The 19,678-nt window shown below is 43.5% G+C and overlaps 1 protein-coding gene across 1 annotated transcript in view; it reads right to left on the bottom strand.

Annotated features, from left to right (window-relative positions):
- The window catches only part of INSC (INSC spindle orientation adaptor protein), a 1,419,009-nt gene that overhangs the window by 577,758 nt on the left and 821,573 nt on the right, over window positions 1–19,678 (bottom strand). Inside the window, exon 7 of the mRNA XM_078681025.1 lies at window positions 7,378–7,491. Coding sequence (XP_078537151.1) covers window positions 7,378–7,491 — 114 coding nt within the window. The remainder of the gene's footprint in view (window positions 1–7,377; window positions 7,492–19,678) is intronic.

Below are 19,678 nucleotides of genomic sequence, written 5' to 3'. Positions count from 1 at the left end.
GACCGAAGTGTTCTTGTTGGAATGTACCACTTAGGTTTATTCCTGAATTGTACTGGCCCTATTCCCTGTTGAGATTTGAAAGCCAGACAGAGCGATTTAAACGTACATATCTGTCTTACCGGCAACCACGGTAAATGTTTTATAGCTTCTATTGCTGAAGTGTTTCTCGGAATTTGACAAATGAGGCGGGCCGCCGCATTTTGCAAGGTCTGGAGCCCGAGTTGAGGGTGAGGTAAAGACTATTACAATAGTCGATTCGTGTTAGGACCAATGCCATGGTTACGATTTTCAAAAGATCAACAGGTATATAGTTTTTTAATTTTGTTTTAGTTTTATAGAGCCAAAAGAAGCGGAGGTTATTTTGCTGATTTGCTCTTTAAATGTAAGTTCCCTATCTAGGGAGGTACCAAGATCCTTTACTTTGGCGGAAGGTATCGGTACTGTGTCCTGTTCTGGCAGCCACCAGTCGGGCGTCCAGAGGGAGTTTTTTTCCCAAAGATAATAACATTGGTTTTGGATGCATTCAATTTCAGGCAGTTTACGTCCATGCAGTCACTCACCTTCTTCATACAGGCACTAAAAGCCTCATCTGGGTTGGTCTCTCTAATAATTAGGGACATCACGATTTGGGTGTCATGCGCATATGATGCTGGGGAGAAGCCAGCTTCTTCTATAATAGATGCTAGGGGCGCTACGTATAAGTTAAAAAGCGTGGGGCTCAGGACCAAGCCCTGAGGGACTCCGCAAGGTAGCGAAAACTGTTTAGACACGGCTGTCCCAATTGCAACATTTTGTTGTCGGTCAGTTAAAAATGATTAGACACAGCTGTCCCAATTGCGACATTTTGTTGTTGGTCAGTTAAAAATGATTTTAAAAGCTCAAACTTATGTTTAGGGGTGGGAATGTCCTTGTGAACGAGACCCAATGAATTCTCTTTTTGCTTATTGATATATTAGAGATATATGCAGGAGGGTGCATGTGGGTGTGCACACAGTAGAAAAGTATGATAGTAGCACTGCTACTAAGAGAACTACAGTTCTTCATATCATTAGCAACCAGGTTAATTGACCAAAATATGGCCTAATATGTGGTGCCTGAACAATTTTCAGAGTAGGGGTGCTGCCATCAATGTTACATCACCCAAGTCCTGGGGATTGTGAAAATTCCAAAAGTCGCACAAGAATAAGTGAAGCAAATGAGTCACGCCATTTAGTACGAGAGTGATAAGGGGTAGTATGTAGCTAGTGGTGCATTTTATAGCACATTGTCACAAAAACATCACAAAAGCATGGCGTGGTAGTGCACACTCATTTACAAACAACACATTTTTCATTGAGATGGTCACTAAATTTGCACAGACCTGCAGTTGGACTGCCAAAAACTATATAATACCAAAATGACAACGTGAGGAAATCAAGTTTCAGTAAATAATTATCATTTGCACATCACTAAGGGCCAGATGTAGGTAAATTCAATTTAGAGAGTCCTTAATAGCGATTTTTACCGAATCGCTATTAAGGACTCGCTAAATTGAATGTAGGTAGGAATCGCAAAAATATTAGTGATTCCTTAATAATCCTTAATAACGAATCTCTAATTGAGATTCGTTAATAAGGAATACCTAGCCATTCATTCCTAAGGGCTAGGAGGCCCCTAGGAATGAATGGGAAGATATTCACTATTTGCGATTAGGTATTAAAGAATCGCAAATAGCGGGAGCTATTGCAAGGGTGCCAGCGTGTCCAAAGGACACCCTCTTGCACCCCTGAAATCTGCATGTGTGCACATGTGGTGCACATACGTGCCCTAAGGGCATTAATGCGTGCCACATGGCACGCATTGCCATGTGTTTTTTTAAAGGAAATCGCTACATACCACCAACTTTGAGTTGGTGGTAATTAACGATTCCTTAAGGCTGAAGTGCACTTTCTTTAGTGCTACTTACATGGCATTTAAGGATTCGCTATTTCCGATTTCTTAAATGCAAGAGCAAAATAAGGAATTGCAATTTTGTGATTCCTTATTTTGCAAGTAGGTTTCAACTCACCTGCATTGCTCTCAGCCAAATATCGGTCGGTTTCTGCATTAACGCTCGGTATTTGGCCACCTACATCTGGCCCTAAGTGTCTTGATTTGTTTTGATCGAAAAAGATATGTCTGTTTCCATCACAATTCAGAATGGAAAAAAATGAGCTTCATTTGTGCTTTCTTAACTGCTGATATATTTTGAAATATTTGCACAATCCATGTACAGGTATTTATATGTTGTTGCATTAGAAAACAAAGACATCCTACAGCCTTCCCTTCACTCACCCATGCACCCATGTAGCCAGAGAATGAAATGTAAACACCTTTTTAATAGAATAAGCACCAATTTGTCAGAAGCAATAGCCTAACATTTCATTTCTGTCTTAGAACATACAGGAAACAAACAACGTTTATAGTTATGTTCACTGCTTATTCACCTTCTGAGCCTCAGCATGGTCATTTTGGGGCGTACTGCAGCACCTCTTCTTCCAGCGCTTATGCCTGATAGTATGTATAAGCTACCCCTATCCGTTTAGCACCACTAATGCCCATGACAGGAAATACAACTGCATAAAAAGAAGCAGTGCTTACACTTCGAAATGAGGTTAGCTCGAGGTGAGCCTCAGAAAGCCCCGAGCTGATGCCCAGCTGCTGTAATGTGAAATGTTTTTTGTGTGTGGTGGTCCCCAAGTTATCAGGGAAGTGGAGTGATTTTTGCTTCGGATGCAATATCCCTGCACCTGACAATTAAACGTTCTTGATGGAGGTGTTTTTACTACTGTTGGTTGAGCTTTTTTTCCAGTGGTTTTTGTTTGATCTTTTGACAGTCAGGAACATTTAAGTTCTTCTATCTGAATTTCTACCACTGCCATATGCATGTAATTGTAATAGCACAAAGTTTGCCATCCAGCAGCGATGCGGTCCTAACTGGCCGTAATTAAATGTCCTTACGTAAGTAATTGTCTGACGTCTGTGTACTTGGAAAGGTTAGGCGAGTAAAAGAGGGAAGCGGTTTACTATTAATAAATTCCATCAAACGGAACTCTTGCAATTAAAACGTTTTCGACTGTCGTTGATCAGAAAATATACTGCTTTACGTTCATTGTGCCCGTCTGCCTTTCTACACCTGCAACTAAATTTGAGGAATGCACTGCGATGTTCAGCATTTACACGCAGCTCTTCCTCAGCACACACATAAATCACATTCTTTTCATTTATACTGGATGATTAACTGCTGAAACTGCTTTGCTATTCACCACATTGACATACTTACTAGACTACAGCAACAAACAAAGGGATATATTTTGCAAAATGGCAAAAATGTCACATAAAAATGTACACAAGCTAAATAATTTTAAATCATCGAACGCGGCCATTTCAAAAGCATTTTTCTACTTCCGAAGGTTATTGATTATGTATTCCTTGGCACAAACCTGTATTAAAGCAAGGAAACACTTGATAATGTGAATCCAAGGATGTGCCCATGTTATGTTATGTTATTTGCACTTGTAGAGCGCACGATTGTCCTGGCGCTAAGTACTGGTTACCTGAGAAATCCTACTGCAAGAAGAGCCATGTTTTCAGGCCCTTCCGAAATGAGAGAAGATCCGGAGCAGTCTTAAAAAAAAGGGAAGCTCATTCCAAGCTCTCGAAGCACAAAGAGTGAAGCTCCTGCCCCCCAGTTAACTTTTGTTGACGCGGGAACTTGCACTCGTTTAGCACTGGTAGATCGTAATGTTCTGCCAGGAACATACCAGTGGAACTTTTGCTTAAGAAACTCAGGACCAATTCCATTAAGGGCTTTAAAAACAATACAGAGTGCCTTGAAGCGAGCTCTTTGTTTTATCGGAAGCCTGTGTAGTTTCTTAAGCTCTCCTCTCACAGACACAAATTTGAATGTTCCGGACAACAGCCTGGCTGCTGCGTTTTGGATTAGTTGAAGCCTATACATATCTTGTTTTTGTATATTCAAATTAAGGCTGTTACAATAGTCCAAACGCAACATTATAAGGGCCATGACTACTGTCTTAAGATTACTCTCAATCAAGAAGATCTTGATTTTCCTTATGATTCTAAGAATCATAAAACAAGCTGAGGTCACCATGCTTACTTGATCACCCATGGTGAGTTTGTTGTCCACTAATACCCCCAGGTTTTTGGCCTTCCTGGTGGGTACAGGGCAGGCGCCCAGGTCTTCCGGCCACAAGTCTGGTGTCCACACCTGTGGGTTATCCCAAACTTGAAGACCTCAGTCTTAAAGTTTGATTTCAACCTTGAAAACATCAGTGATGCTGATACCTTAAGGTTTAATCAGATCATGAGCATAGGCGGTCTGACTCAAAGGGTGAATGTGCTGACTCATTAAAAGGGGCACTCTCTAGATGGGATTTTCTCTAATAGTAAGGAGATAGATGAGATCTCTGTTCTGCCAATCGTATGGTCTGATCATTGTATGGTAAAATTTGTACTTAATTGCCTTCAGGCCCACTCGACCGGTCACTTAAAACCTAAAGAGATCAGAACCAGATCCTGGGGTAAACTGAATGTGGAGAAATTGGAAAATGTCCTGCAAAACTCCATACATCAGACCCCGGAGGATGTTGAGGAGGCCTCTTTCATTTACAATGGCTGGCTTCGGAATGCCTGTGATCAACTTGTCCCCCTCAAAAAATGGACTCCCAAACGGATGTCCCCCCCCCCCCCGGCTCCTTGGTATACAGAGGAGCTCAGGGCCAAAAAACGGATCTGCAAATATGCAGAGAGGACCTGGCGGAAATCATACGATAAATCCGAAAGGGAGAACTACAGACTCTGTATTTCCAGGTACAAGCAAACACTTCTGGAAGCCAAAAGACAATACTTTTCTTCACAAATTAATAAGGCTGAGTCCAATTCAAAGGAGTTGTTTAGCACATTTCTCGAACTTGCTAATCCTGCCTCTCCAAAGAATCAGGGAGATGAAGAATTTTGTAACAACTTAGCCAGGTTTTTTAAATCAAAAGTTGAAACTATCTTTATGTCTTTCACAGGCTGGATCAACGAGAATATGACCAATTCTTTAGATCCAGGAAGCCAGGGCTCTACGGCAGAAGTACTGGTACATGTTTACCCAATTAAAAAATCAGACCTGGTTACATCCTTGCTCAATATAAAATCTGGGGCTCTCAATGACCCATGTCCTGCGGGTTTTGCCAAAAAATTCCAGAAACTATTGGAAAGGTGCTTACACCTTTGATTAATTTAGTCAGGGATCTTTCCCAAAAATTGAAAGGCGGCCTCGGTGCTTCCGCTACTAAAGAAGCAATCCCTTGATCCTAAGGACGTGAACAGCTACCGTTCCATTTCTATGCTCCCCTTACCGGCCAAAGTTTTGGAGAAGGGGATGAATGCGCAACTAAGTAATTTCATCTCAGCTAACAACTCCTTGGACCCTTCACAATATGGGTTAAGAGCTTTCCACAGCACGGAACTGGCATTAATTAAATCAACCAAGGAAATCGGAGAAGCCATGGATAGGGGAGTAAATGCCATCCTAATCCTCCTTGATCTATCCGCGGCCTTTCATATGGTTCACCACAAGGTGCTGATGAACAGGCTCTCGGATATTGAAGCAAGGGGTATTGTCTGGAAATTGTTACAGTCCTTCCTATCTGATAGAGTCCAGACGGTGGATCTTGATAGTAACATCCAGCCGCGACCCGTGGAGCGAGTTCGGTGGGGCAGGGAGGCAGTGCGGGGCAGGGGCAGGGTGGACAGTGGTAAACAACGGAATATGGACAATTGCAGGTAAGTAAACAATTTAATAAATAAAACAAATTTCGTAGCCCACCATGCATCGCAAAATGCGATGCAGCACGCGCTACGAAATTCGTTTTATTTTGTGGCTAGCCATTGATTAAAGGCTACAGCGGCGTTTTCAACTCCCATGGGACGGAATTGCATTGAGCTACTAAGGGAATTTCCAAGTTTATTAATATCCTGTTTTGCCCAGGATAGTCACAATCTCCTTGGCTGGTTTAGTATTAGCTAGTTGGGTCCCATGGTTATTCAATTCAAACTAAATAGCACAGTGGTCCGACCATGGAATAGGAAAAACGGAGGTACAGACAAAGTCCTGGTTATTCGAATATATACCGTCAAGGGTGTGTCCTTTTTCATGCGTAGGGGCCTTCACCAACTGTAGAAGGCCACCAGCCCCGATGATTTGCTCCAATCAATTAGTGTCAGAGTCCAAATGATTTTCTAAATGGTTAAAAGTTAAAATCACCCATTACTGTGGAAGATTCTAGACATAGTCCTTCTTCAAGTAATGTACCTACTGTCTCCAGAAATAAATTTTTAGGACCCGGTGGGCGGTATAATAATATGCCTTTAAAGGTCCTGTGATTTATAGAGTGAATGTTAAAAGCTAATGCTTCGCATGTCATGTTGGAGACCGGAAATAAGTTAGGTCCCAGGGATTCATGATAAATAACAGCAAACCTGCCCCCTTTTTTCTGTTGCCTGTCTAAGGTGTAGCAATGAAACCCAGGAGGGGTAGCCTTCACAAGATCTGGTCCTGAAGCATTGTCTGTCCAAGATTCCGTGATGAATGCCAGATTTACCTCTAATTCCTCTAACAGTAAGGCACATTCCATACTGTGCTTAGTTAAAGATCTAGCATTAAATAATATACATTTTAAAGCACCTGGAATGGTTACATTCATCTTATTATCAACCACAACAATAGGACCATGTGCTGGTAGATTAAGAACATGGGGAAGTTGCTGCCGACAGCTTCGGCAGGAAAGACTCTCCATGCCTTTGTCAATATCAAATAGAAGATCAAAAGGGCAACGTAACCTACCCTTCACTGGGTTTAGTCCGTGTAGCTCCTCGCTGGTATACTTTATACATTTTGGGGTAAAATGGTCAGGGGGATTGGCCCTGTGCCCGGCCGGTGCGATGACGGGCGCAGACTGGCTTGCCTTTGGTGCGCTATTGGCACGCCAGCGGCGCGCCCACTGTGCGCGTCAGCATGCAGGCTAAATGGCCACGCTTCCAACCATTAGACCGCTGACCTGCTGCTCTGGCAGTTCGGCTGTTCGATCCCCCTCCCTCCTCCAAGTCACTTAGGCAGTGCAAAGTTAAAAATAATGTGAGCTAAGTATAAAACAATGTGAGCACAACTAATACAAAAGTATGGTCAAGAACTAAGTGGAGGTCTCACCTGGCGAGCATTCAACACAGCTTCGCCAGGGAACCAGCGCTGTGGGCATGTGTGAGGTTTCTTTTCCAACAAATAATGCACAGCATTTTTACACTAACACCAAAGCCACCTTGCTGGGTTTGTCATGATGTGTACTTTACCTTTGCTATGATGTGACACATGCGAGTGCCTTCCTGAGTCAGGCTGAACAGGCTGCTGGCGGCTGACTCGATGTTATCAATGTTATCCGAGGAATCTATTTGTCTCACCAGGTTCTGTGTAAATAAACGCATTGCATTGTTAATATAGCATTACCTCCTCTGTTTTAAAAGCATTCCATAAAGTTTGAAAGTTTATTGTTTTCATTTCAATTGGCAATTAAAAGTAGGCACTACAATTATATCATTCCACAAATCAATAAGAAAGAAAACTGACACAACACTGGTCCCCAAAATTCAGAATCTAAAATGATTAATCACAGAAATTTTTGTTAGAAATCGGGGTCTCTAGTTCGCAATGGCTTGCACCCTGTCTAAATAGGGACCCTTCCTTCTAGCCAGGATAGGGGAGTTACACACCCAGATAACTCCTACTCACCCCCTTGGTAGCTTGGCAAAAGCATTCAGGCTTATCTAAGTGCAATGTGTAAAGTACTTGCACATAACACACACAATAACACAGTAAAAACACTACAAATGGACACCAAACCAGTTCAGAAAAATAAAGTACCCTTATCTGAACCAAACAAGAGCAAAATGACAAAAAATCAGCATACACAACTCAAAAATATGACTTTTAAGAGGTTTCAAGCGTTCTGCCCATAGAACTTTCTGGACGTGTGTTTTACACAAAGTACCTCAAATGCATCAAACTTCACAAGGCAAAACAGCTGGAGAAGAGGGAACCATTGGAAAACACAGCAATGTGCGATTCCTGAGTCCTTGGAGAGGTGATGCGGTAGTTCTACTACTTGCAGGAGAAGAGTTGTGTTGATTCCGGACTGTAGGGGGAAGCGATGCGTCAATTCCAAGACAATTTTGCTGGTGATGCGTCAGGAAAACTTGGCGCACAGGTACTATGCCTGGAAATCCGAATGTGCCGGAGGTCAATGCGGCAGCACCAAATAGGCACTGCATTGCTTTCTTCAGCCATGGTCCCACAATGCATCGATTCTTTGGGCCACACAGCAGGGTTCGCATCGAAGTCAGTGCAGGGGTCTTGGATGTCGGAGACACAGCGCTCTGAACTCAGGCAGGATAATTTTTTTTCGGCCGCTGACAGGAGTTGCGTTGATTTCTTCAGCCACAGGTGAAGCGTGGGAATTTCTCCAGATGTTGGTGTTGCAACAGAAAAACAGGCACTGGATGGGTGAAGCGTCGATTTTAATAGTTTAAAGCTGATCTTTGCAGCAGGAACAGCCTCTAAAGGCCCTGAACTGGATTTGGCACCACAAGGCAGGTCAGAACCCCAAGCAGTGAATTTAATGGAAGCTGCAGATTAAGTCTTTGATGCCCCTGAGACTTCCAACAGGAGCCAAGCACACATAAGCCCTTTGAGAAACTTCACAAGCAGGATACAAAGCAAAGTCCAGTCATTTTCCTTTCCAAAGCAGAAGCAGCAACTGCAGGCCAACCCAGCAAAGCAACACACAGCAAAGGTCAGTTCTCCTCCTCATAGCACTTCAGCTCTTCTCCTTGGCAGAGGTTCAAATTGATCCAGAATTGTTCTAAAAGTTTGGGATTTTAGGTCCAGTACTTATACCCCTTTCAGCCTTTGAAGTAGGCATACTTCAAATAATTGTCTTTATAGTGCACAAGTTCTTACCCTGCCTGGTCTTGGCTCCAGACACACCTTCAGGGGGATGGAGACAGCTTTTTGAGAGGCCAGGCACAGCCCTGTTCAGGTGCATTCACTGCTGACTAAAATGGACTTTCAAGGTTTTTTTTGGATGAAATGTACAATTTCCAGAATTTGTCATACTATCAATCATTACAAGCGAGATTGGATTATCATGGATCTATGGAAATGTGGAGAAATGTTGCCTATGTATTGCTGTTTTTAACCAAGTGGTTTATATGTGAAAGAATGTGGTATGTATGCGGTATGAGCAGTGTTTGGTGTTGGGTAGGTGAGGATTAATCAATTTTTCTTCCAATCTAGTGAATTGTTTGTTATTTATCCAATAAGAGTTTGATATTTCAAACTAAGAAAAAAGAAGCAAAGTGATTTACTGTGACTTTAAATGAAGAAATAAAAATGGAAGAGGAATTACATACATATATATATATATATATATATATATATATATATATATATATATATATATATATATATATATATATATATATATATATATATATATAATGTGTTGCAAACGAGGGGAGGTGGAAGTTAAGGTTAGGTTCACCCTCCTTACTGAATCCATCTCCACAACATCCGGAATAACGGTATTACAAACCTAACCTTAGGGAAAACAGGAATTCCACTGAACTTGTGTGAAAAACCCTCTTTCCAGAAAGAAAAATTATTTTCTGGAGTCCCCTCACCCACCAGGGTTACCCCTAGGTGGCGTGCTTCATCATTGGGGTCCTCTCAATCCACTGCGGATTGAGGCGTGCTGTGACTTGGGAAATATGTGTGGTGCATTGATGTGGAGTGGGAATAAACAGGTCAAAAACACCTAGCTAGTGAGCTCATATTTTATTCCTGCTCCTAGTAGGTATGTTTTAAAAACAGGGGTTAATACTATGGAAATGCCTAACTGTAATGAGTATGGTGTCCCTAGTGCTGGGTCAACATGTTTCGGGCTTACCCTAAAGCTCTAGATCAAGACCACACGAGGGCCAACCCTGTGCGAACCATTCCCAAAGAATCCTGTGAATAGGAAACAATGGGGTGCACACCTAATGTTATTTCACCAGATATCTAATGCATATGGTTGTACACTGACATGTTGTATTTTGGTTTAGGCAGAAATATGACTCATGATCTGCAGGGGTAGAGGGGCTTGTAGTCAAACCTTTGCCAAAGTACTCCTCTCGGGAAATGACCAGGGGTGCCCTCAGGTATTAGATATCAGGTGATATACCAGAAAAGGACCAGCAGAGCTGATCAAACCTGCCACTTTACTGTAAACCATAAACTGTGCATCTATCTCTCACACCTCATCATCCAAAACACTGCTATGTGCTGTGTCCCAGATCACAATAACTGCACCTCGGTGGTCATCATGCACAACATGGAGACGCTCCCACTTAGGACCACAAAATAAACAAAACAACCTTCCAATCCTACACCCTACATGGTGTACTGTGAGGCACATGTAGGCAAGTAATTCAGTGCCCCACATATGGGTAGTAAGTGCTTTATAAATGCTGTAATTCAATAAATACAAGATTGCTGAGCTGCAGGGTGGATCAGGTACTTTGATGTGAACCATTATCAGCAGTGTATTACGAGCACCAGAACAACACAAGGGCCAAAGGGTGCTGGAAAGTAGAGGGTGTTAGGAGGCCTATTAAGTTGGTAAACTTGTAAATGAAGACCACAGGATAACACAGAAACAAGGAGGTATAGGCATGAGGACCTATGAGACAAGAGACCGCAGAGCATGGCATCGCCTAAGATCAGACTTCTAAGGAGAAGGGGACTGAGGAACTTACAAACGCGCCACTTATCAAGGTAATGAAGGGTAGCAGAGCGGGTAGGAGTGATGGTGCTTAGGAGGTTTAGGTGGGGTGAAGGATACATGGTTGATTCCGATGGGACTGGCGAGTACGAAGGAGGATGGTCTGCAATACAGGAGTGAAGAGGAAAGGGCCTACAGTGCCTCTGGACCACAGTTGGTAATCCTGAGAAGACCTGTGCTTTTTCACAAATTTGTGTGAAAAATGTGCAGCAAAATATGCTATTTGAATCAATTTTTCAAACTTATCTTAGGGGGAGAAAGCTGAATTCTTTAATAGCCAAGACAATTAGATCACGCTTTTTTGAAATTCATGGAAAGGTGCTATGTCTGACCACTTTCAAAGATCACCAGCCACCACTGGTAGTTGGGCTTTTGGATATTATAACTAGGCAGCACAAAACTCATAATGGGGAGCATTACAGTGTGTTGTGACCTCTCCCTCTTTTCCCCCATCCACCCCTCATTTCCTCTCTCCTCTTGGTACAGCCCACTCTACTTCCCGGAGTGCGTGTTAGAATGTTCATGAGTCTTGACTGCCGCCCAGCTGGGAGCACCTGTTGTACTTGACTGAATAAAGTCGTACTTTGTAACCCATATATGTAGTGGCTCTTTACTACATTTCTGGCGACGAGGACGAGGAGCTGAGCCAGGGTCAGCGTGGTGTTTCTCCCCCCTGGATGATTTGAGGCTTGGGCGGAGTTGTTAATTGAAATGAAGGACTCATCAGTTGAATTGAAAGTTCACTGGAAAGCAGACCGGTAAACCAGGCTGTACTCACCGATGTGTTCTCTGCGGGGGACGTAAAATTCTTGATTCCGGAAACCCTCTGGAAGTCGGGTGTGAAGTTTCGGTGAAAGTACTGGTGCCGTGAGGAGAAGAAAAACGTTTCTTCCTGACTTGAGGTCCGCTGGAGAGGTGGTTCGTGTAACCAGTGACTGGGAAAAGAAAAGAGGAAGAAATGAGTTGATAAGCTGCGTCGGGCGTCCCAAGGATTTTGAGGAGTTTAAGAGGAGTAAGACCCGAGTGGATGAACTGTGAACGGTGAGAAAGTTCGTCAGGTGAGCAGCCGAAGTTAATGTGGAAAGCTGAGCGGAGCGGGAGACGAAATTGCTGTTAATCGTTCCCACCGCGTTTTGAAGTGTAAACAGAAGCCTTGGTGAAGGAGTCGACGAAAGAGCTCTGTAGGTGACAGACGGTTAAATGAGAAACGGAGCCATAGGATGTGAGGATCTATATGGCGTCCCATTGAAATTGAGGTGGTGAAGAGGAGTAAGTGGAAGAGCATTGTAATTGACGAGATATTGTGAGCAGCTGAAACTAAATATAGGAACTGAGCGGGGTTCATGTTATGGTGAAAGTCTGTGAAAAAGGAAAAACGGGAAGGAGTGTGACCCAAGACGCGGCGAAAGCTCGTGAAGCGAGCTGTTGAAGCGCATGAGAAGAGCTGGGCTGTGCGGAGGACGAAATTGGTGTAAGTGGCATAGAAGAATAGTGAGCACGGGAAAACGCGAAAGTCTTTACCTGAGGAAAGACACTGGCCCGATAACATCGCCGCCATTCTTCCTGGCATTACGTCACTTCCATGCAGCACGAAGCAGGACATGGACAAAGAAAGAGGACAACTGTGAATGCCCCTGAGTGTGTAGCAGATGAAGTCTAAGCTGTGGAAGGTGGCGGAGTATCCGGTGGGTTAACCGTACCACTTACAAAGGAGGCAAGCCGTCGTGGGAGAAGGCTCTATTACGAGGTGAGAGGTGACATGCGTAGAGGCATGTAGGTCAAGCTGTGGCAGTTCCTAGCCTAGTGGGCACGTAGGGCTAACTGAGATTCTGGGTGAAGAGAAGGCCGGGGATTTCAATGGAGGAATGATGAAAGGTTGAAACTTGGGCCCTGCCGTGAGCTGTGCTTAGGAGACGGTGTGCACGGCACTTCTCTGAGAAGCGTTCCCAGAAAGAATCTGTTCCAAGTAGTGAGCCTGTCGGTTGGATCGCTCACACTGGAAAGAGTTGAGGTATGACGCTGTGAAAAAAAAAAAAAAAAACATTTTGAGATGAGAAAAGAAAGGGGTTCTGAAGGAAAAATTTGATTGAGTTAGTCTCTTCCTCCCACCCTTACTGGAAATACAAGATTACGAAGGCATTCTAGTAATTAACTGTATAACGTGGAGCCGACGGCAGCAGTGCATTGAGAGGTGTGAGGATTGTGCAAGGAACCCCGGTGGCAGATTCAATACTGATTTGAGGCAGCACGTCCTGTGACAGAGAATTTGCAAGGGCCACAAACCTACAGACGGCGCAAGCAATACATATCCTGTGATTTCAAGGGGGGGGAAACAAGAAGGACAATAGTAGGTGAAGTAGGTAACGTGTCCTTCACATTCAAAACCCCAGCGCCCACAGCCTGTGCATTACTTTCAATCGGAACAGGGCGACAGAGAACTCTACAATAGTGCACACCCACCGCTACCTGTCTGCTCGAGGTGGACATTATATCTTCAAGTGAATTCCGAGATAGAGTTTTAAAAATAACATGGAGAGAGCCCTAAGGTATAATTCTTCGCCACCAGTGCAGTTTATGGAGGAGTATAAAAGAAACACGGCAGAAGGGGGTAAGAGGAAAACATATGTTGAGATGCACATATCAGTTGTTAAGGAAGAGGATGTAGCTCTCATACCAGAGGAAAAGGCTGAAACAGCATTTTACAGTCTAGGGACTGAAGAATGGGAAAAGTACCACAAAATGAGAAATACACTCACGAAAGGGTCAGACAGAAATGTACATAAAGACATCTTGGGTGCATGGAATGAATACGAAAAACAAGTCTCGTGGGTAAAGGCTCGAAGGGTTGAAGTGATCAAGGACATAATGGATAACCAAGAGGAAGTTAATACTAGGAAAATAAACCCGGAGTGTGCCATATTCCTAGGAGGAGTAAAGACAGATAATGTCTTAGTTTCAGGAAGGCATTATAAGTGGGTAAATAAGAGGGAATGGAATATAGAACTAGCAAAGAAAAGTGGAGATGAATTTAAAGGTGCCAACTTATCCCAAAAAACATTCACCGGGGAGAACTTCAACGTAGTAGGTAACGAAATAATGGATTTAATGCACAAGGGTGTTCTAAAGAGTTTGAAAATAAAAGGTGATGGAAGAAGAAAAGAACACAAGGGTGAACGGGCGCTTATCCAAAGCGTGCAGGGATCTAATAGTGAAGCACTGAAGACTCATGCGCCGACATCAAAGGGTACGTGGGTTTTGGAAGAAGCTACAGGTAATAAAGAGTATGGAAAAGAAGTAGAGAAACATGAGAGTAATGGCAGAGAAGGAATAGGTGGGGAAAAAGATGAATCCGAAAGAAAAGGAGAATGCATTATTACTATAACTAATGAACGGCAAAGAATAGAATGCAAGGATAACCAATTCAATCACAAAGGGACGTGGCTAAGAACCACATCGTATGAGTCCAGGAACAATATGATGAAGGAAAATGAAGACAAATATGAACTAGAAAGAGATATTAATCTCCACAGACTGGGGCGAGAGAAAACAGTTATATGGAGAATGATCAACATGGTTACAACCGAGGGTGAAACATGGATCGCTCACACGGCAAGCAATAAAGGATTTAGAAAAGAAGTAGCAAAGGACAAACTAAAAATAAAAATAAAGACGTACCAAAGCTGGGTGGACGAAAGAGAAATACGAAAGAAATGCGAGAGGAAAGGTGGAGGAAGTGAGGTTGCGAAAAACGGTGAATTCGAGAGTAAAGGAGAATGCATAGAAAATGCAACCATTGAGCAAGGGAAAATAAAATGTAGGATTAACCACTTTAGTTGCAGTGAGAGGAAGCGTAATACCACTTTGGTTGAGTTCAGTACTGAAACAAGGGAAGAAATTGTGGACCATGGAGGACAGAAAAGAGTAATGAATATGAGTTTGCGGGAGGAAAAGGATGAGGATGAAGCCAAACACTCTCTATGGCATCACAGCGGAGAGATGGAGAGTGAGAGTGGGGAAATGCAGAAAATGATAAAAGGTATCTCACTTAGAGGCATGTCAGGGAAGAAGGGTCCACTTGATATTTATCTTAGCAAGCGGGAATGCCGGGGCCCAGGAAATACAACGGAGGCTTTCCAGGGGAGTAAAGGAAGAGAGCAGGATGACAGACTGAGGTCAGCCGAGACTGATTACAATGATCTGGAGTGTTTTGAAACGGAGTTCGTAAAGGTCTGGATTCCGCCCACGGCAAAGGCAAGGAGGGTAGGAGAGGGACCAGACCAGCCTACAAGGATGACGTTGAGAGAGAGTCCCACCATGTCAGAGGGATCAGGCGGGGTGTGTTTGGACCCCAGTTATAGCCAAGGAATAAAACAGCGTCACTGCCTAGACAACCAACCTGAGGGGTACATGAAGTCTCGTAGAGGAGCACCTAATTACAGGTTGGAAGAAACCATACAGCTTGTTCATACTCAGAGGAACCAAGGGAAACAAAAGTAATTTGCACTTTTCCCTGCTTTCCACCCTGCCTGGGGAATGATCCCGCTGTTGACAGAGGCGCTGTGGCGGGGTGGCAGAAACGGACTTCCAGGGATCGGCCCTACCAGCTACACCTATGGTTGTATCAAGGTGTTCGCCCTTAGGTAGAAAAGCCAGGACACGTCCCGGGTCCAAGTGGACCAAAGGAACCTAATTTTCTAAACTCTTCCTGTCAGTTCCTCACCGAAGTTTCGTGTTGGTTTCACAGTTTGAGTTTATAGGATTGCTGTGACGTACCCCTGTTTTCTTTTCCTCCTCCCTCCTCTTCTCTCCCACCTGTCTCCTCCCCACCTTTCATCCACTCCTCCCTTCACCCCCACCCCCTCTCCATGCTTTCCTTTGTTGGTATTCTTCCTCTCCTGTCCGGAGCCTCTTCTTTCCCTCTCTTCTGTTTTCCTTAGGGGGGAAGGTGTGTTGTGACCTCTCCCTCTTTTCCCCCATCCACCCCTCATTTCCTCTCTCCTCTTGGTACAGCCCACTCTACTTCCCGGAGTGCGTGTTAGAATGTTCATGAGTCTTGACTGCCGCCCAGCTGGGAGCACCTGTTGTACTTGACTGAATAAAGTCGTACTTTGTAACCCATATATGTAGTGGCTCTTTACTACACAGTGTAATGCCGCAAGGCTAAGATAACGATGGAGAAGGATGGAAAATGCTGCAGGCTTTTTGGATGGTTTTGGAGGGTAGCCTGGACCCGCCAGAAAGCAATGTACAGGCAGATGGGTTGAAAGAGAGGAGCAGAGTGGATAGCTCAAGTGGCACAATTCTGCTTGTGGCCCAACTATGCATAGATATCCAGTTTGTGCAAGTTCTTGTAGATTACCATGGGAAAGATATCTTCTTCTTGACCAATCTGTGTCAGTGTGGATCTGTTTTCGCAAAAGTGCTTTCACCAGTGTGGCAAACGAGTTTTCATCAAAACTGAAATGCTGAGTGGTTCACATGGTCTATTTGCCTTGAGTTGAAAGAAATCCCTAAAGCAGGGTTGTATTTCAGCAGCACCAAAAATGAATACCTGTGACAACAGGGATTTTTCTACCTGGAGCCCAGGGAGTTTTCACGCCACCAATATCTAAATGAGCCCTTTTGTGTGCACAAGGCATATATGTTTAATTGTAAACAAATTCAAAAAGTCATGAGGATCATAGCATGAAATTGATATAATTTGTTTGTGCCTGAAGTTTGCCATTTGCCATTTGATGTGTGACTAGACTGTGTAGGCACGTTTAAAGATGGCCTCCAAATTAAGTAGGCAGCAAGTAAATTGCTCCAGAACAAATTCTCGAGTTGTAAACTACCTTGAATATCATTTGGAGCGAACCCAAATGAATCATTTGTGTAGCGTTGAAAATAATTGCCACTCTGCAGCGGAGTACAAACAATAACTCGTGCAAAGTTAACTGATGAGTAACTAAGGTGTCAGCAATCACAGGCTAGAAAGGGGAGTGTGCCAAGGAACCAACCAATCGGAAGGCTTGGGCTATGTAGAAAAAGCATCACATAATAGAGACAATTGGAAAAGGAGAACCAGATGAGATGTATCAGCAATGAGGCATGGGCCTAGTGGAAAACGAGTACCTCCTCATTTACTATCCCTGATATGGGGAAAATCAGAACTGCTTCTTTGGGGAGTTTGCTATCAGGATCACGGGCTTCTTAAGTCTTAAAGGATGAGCCAAACTGTAACTACAAGCTTGGAGAAAGCGACGGCCTCTCTAAAAAGACAGCAGAGTAATTGTCAACGTTTTACTCATACAGAGAGGCAAATACTCTTATCCAACCTGATACAACACTTTGAAATCCGCAAAACGTTTGGCAACATTCCTCGTAACCCCATAAGTAATTCATAAAAGGCTTTACTATATCACTCTTTAAGTAAAACTTGCTCTCTCAGAGAATGAACTTTACTGCATTTCACTAGTGGACACAGAGAGAACGAATACAAAATTGCATTTAAACTGTCTTTAACCCCTTTTACTTCCAATATATACAACAAAGATGCAGATATGTAGGAATGGCTCCGCAGGGGCGAGCGGCGCGAGACGTCTCCCCCTGCGGATTTTTGCACAGATGGTAGGGTCCAGGAGCGTGAGGCAGGGAGAGCGTTAGGGCAGTTTAGACGGCGTTTTTTAGTGAGGAGAGCAGGCGTAGGTAGATAGAGAGGGCGTTTTTCAGTAAAAAACAGAATCCCACCCGCCCACCCCTTTCAAAAAAAAAAAAAAACGCATGATGTACTTGTTGGAAGGCTGGTACATTCATGAGTTAAGATTTCTAATCTTAGTTGCCACTTCAGGATGCGTTTCCCAAACAGATGGCTGCGGCATAAAATCCCCAGGGAAGAGAAGCCTAGAGCGGGCTCCTCTAGTTAGTAGTTAGATAGGGGGAATTAGACACAACAATGGAGGGGAAAAAATGGAAGGAAAATGTTGGGGAAGTTATTGATGATTAGTTGATGGTTTCGGTATAAAGTCCAAATTTTGAAGGAAATGAGATAAATAAATAAATAAATAAATTGTTTGCGTTCAAATGCCAAAGTTACATGATTGATGATCTGTTGGGAAATTTTATGATTATTTATATCCTGAATAAAGTGGCCTTTTCTGCTATAACAAAGCGAGTGGTCTGAATTCATGGGCAATAGTCGCAGGTCGGGGATGCAAACAAACAGAATGTCGATTATACATGCGGGAGTAATTGGGTATTTTTTCATTGCCCAGTTCTCATGCGTATTACGCGTGGGCGTTCATATGTGTGGACATTCTTTACCAGGCAGGTCCCTTGTATTAAAGGCTCGCGAGATCAACTGCTGTACTATTACGGATCTAATGTCACGCGGCGAGCTCAACGCATGCGCAGGGACGCACACCCCTTCCACAGTTCCCTGCTCTAACCACCAAGTCTCCCGTCGAAGAAAAATTCGCTCTCAGGGTCCAGATTCCAGAATGCCGAAATTATGTAAAATACACACAGCTCAGGAATCAGGGTTTACCTGACATTACGCACAGAATAAAAATAACTCAGAGGCCTAATGCCGAAGTATGACTCAACGAATTACACTCTAAATAATTGTACTTCGTTTCAAAAACAGACATGTATAAATAATATTGCCGCTGAGATAAAAAACATCGTTATCTTTTCAAACAATTTTGCTGTTCAGAATAGATGTCTCAGTGCCCTTTATAATTGCAGTGAACACACAGGTCTGGGCACTGCGTGTTATTCAGCAATGACATAAAACATAGTATTTAAAGGCCCCATGAAGAGAAACACATTGTTCCAAGTCATAATAGACGGGGAAGCAGAATGACCAAACCACACACCTAATCTAATAAAAGTGTGTTTAGTTCCAGACCCCGTACCTGCCAAATTACAGATAATCACCGAATCACCAGTAAGTCGACAAGTGCCAGCACCTGTTTACGCACCCGCAGCATTGGACGGAGGATCAACAGGAAAACAGTGGTGTTGACCCTGAGCAATCCCCCATTAGGATGCTACTTGACAGCGATGGATGCTACCGCGACTTAAGTGGCCCATTGAGAAGACGACCAAGAGCGACTGTACAAGGTCTGCGCCATTCATCAAGTAGGAGGCAACTGTCCATTCAATGACACAGTGGTAAGAGTTTGTTTCTAAAACCTGTGCTTCAGGACCAATTTAAGCTGCTTAATTATTCATGATCGTTTTCCTTGGGGACTCGCCTTTTTTAGGTTTCTCCTGCACAGGGCTGTGCTTGTGAAATCTCTTGTATTTAATATATCTGAAAAGGGGGCTCTTAACCGCATGCGCGCTAGCGGTTTTCCCGCTGCGCGCTGCGATTTAAAAAAACCCGCGTTACGTGACGAGCTCAGCTCGTCATCCGCGTAGCGCAGGTTACGCCCATGACGAGCTGAGCTCGTCATCAGCCCTGAAGGGGTTAACAGTTTCCACAGCCAAATTACTGTGTTAATTTGCATTTGTGTGGAACTTTTTTTTGTTAACTTTCCTTGGCTGCAGGCATTCACTATACTTCTACCAAAGCTGTTCTCACTGTTTAAAGCCCATTCACTGTAAAGATAAGATCTCTTCCCTAGGAAAAGGCAGACAGCATTTAAGAGTATGCTTGCTTTTTACTACTTAGTTGTGTAAAGTGGATACTTTAGCCTTAGAATGTTTATGGAATTTCCTATTCATGCCTCAGTACCTTTCTTTGCACTTTGTAGGTATTATCGGATTGATTTCTTCAACTTAATTTATTT

Source organism: Lissotriton helveticus, chromosome 3_1, assembly GCF_964261635.1.
Source record: "Lissotriton helveticus chromosome 3_1, aLisHel1.1, whole genome shotgun sequence".
In the NCBI taxonomy this organism is placed as follows: domain Eukaryota; kingdom Metazoa; phylum Chordata; class Amphibia; order Caudata; family Salamandridae; genus Lissotriton; species Lissotriton helveticus.
Note: the sequence above shows the minus strand (reverse complement) of the source record. Positions and strands in the feature narration are given on the sequence as shown.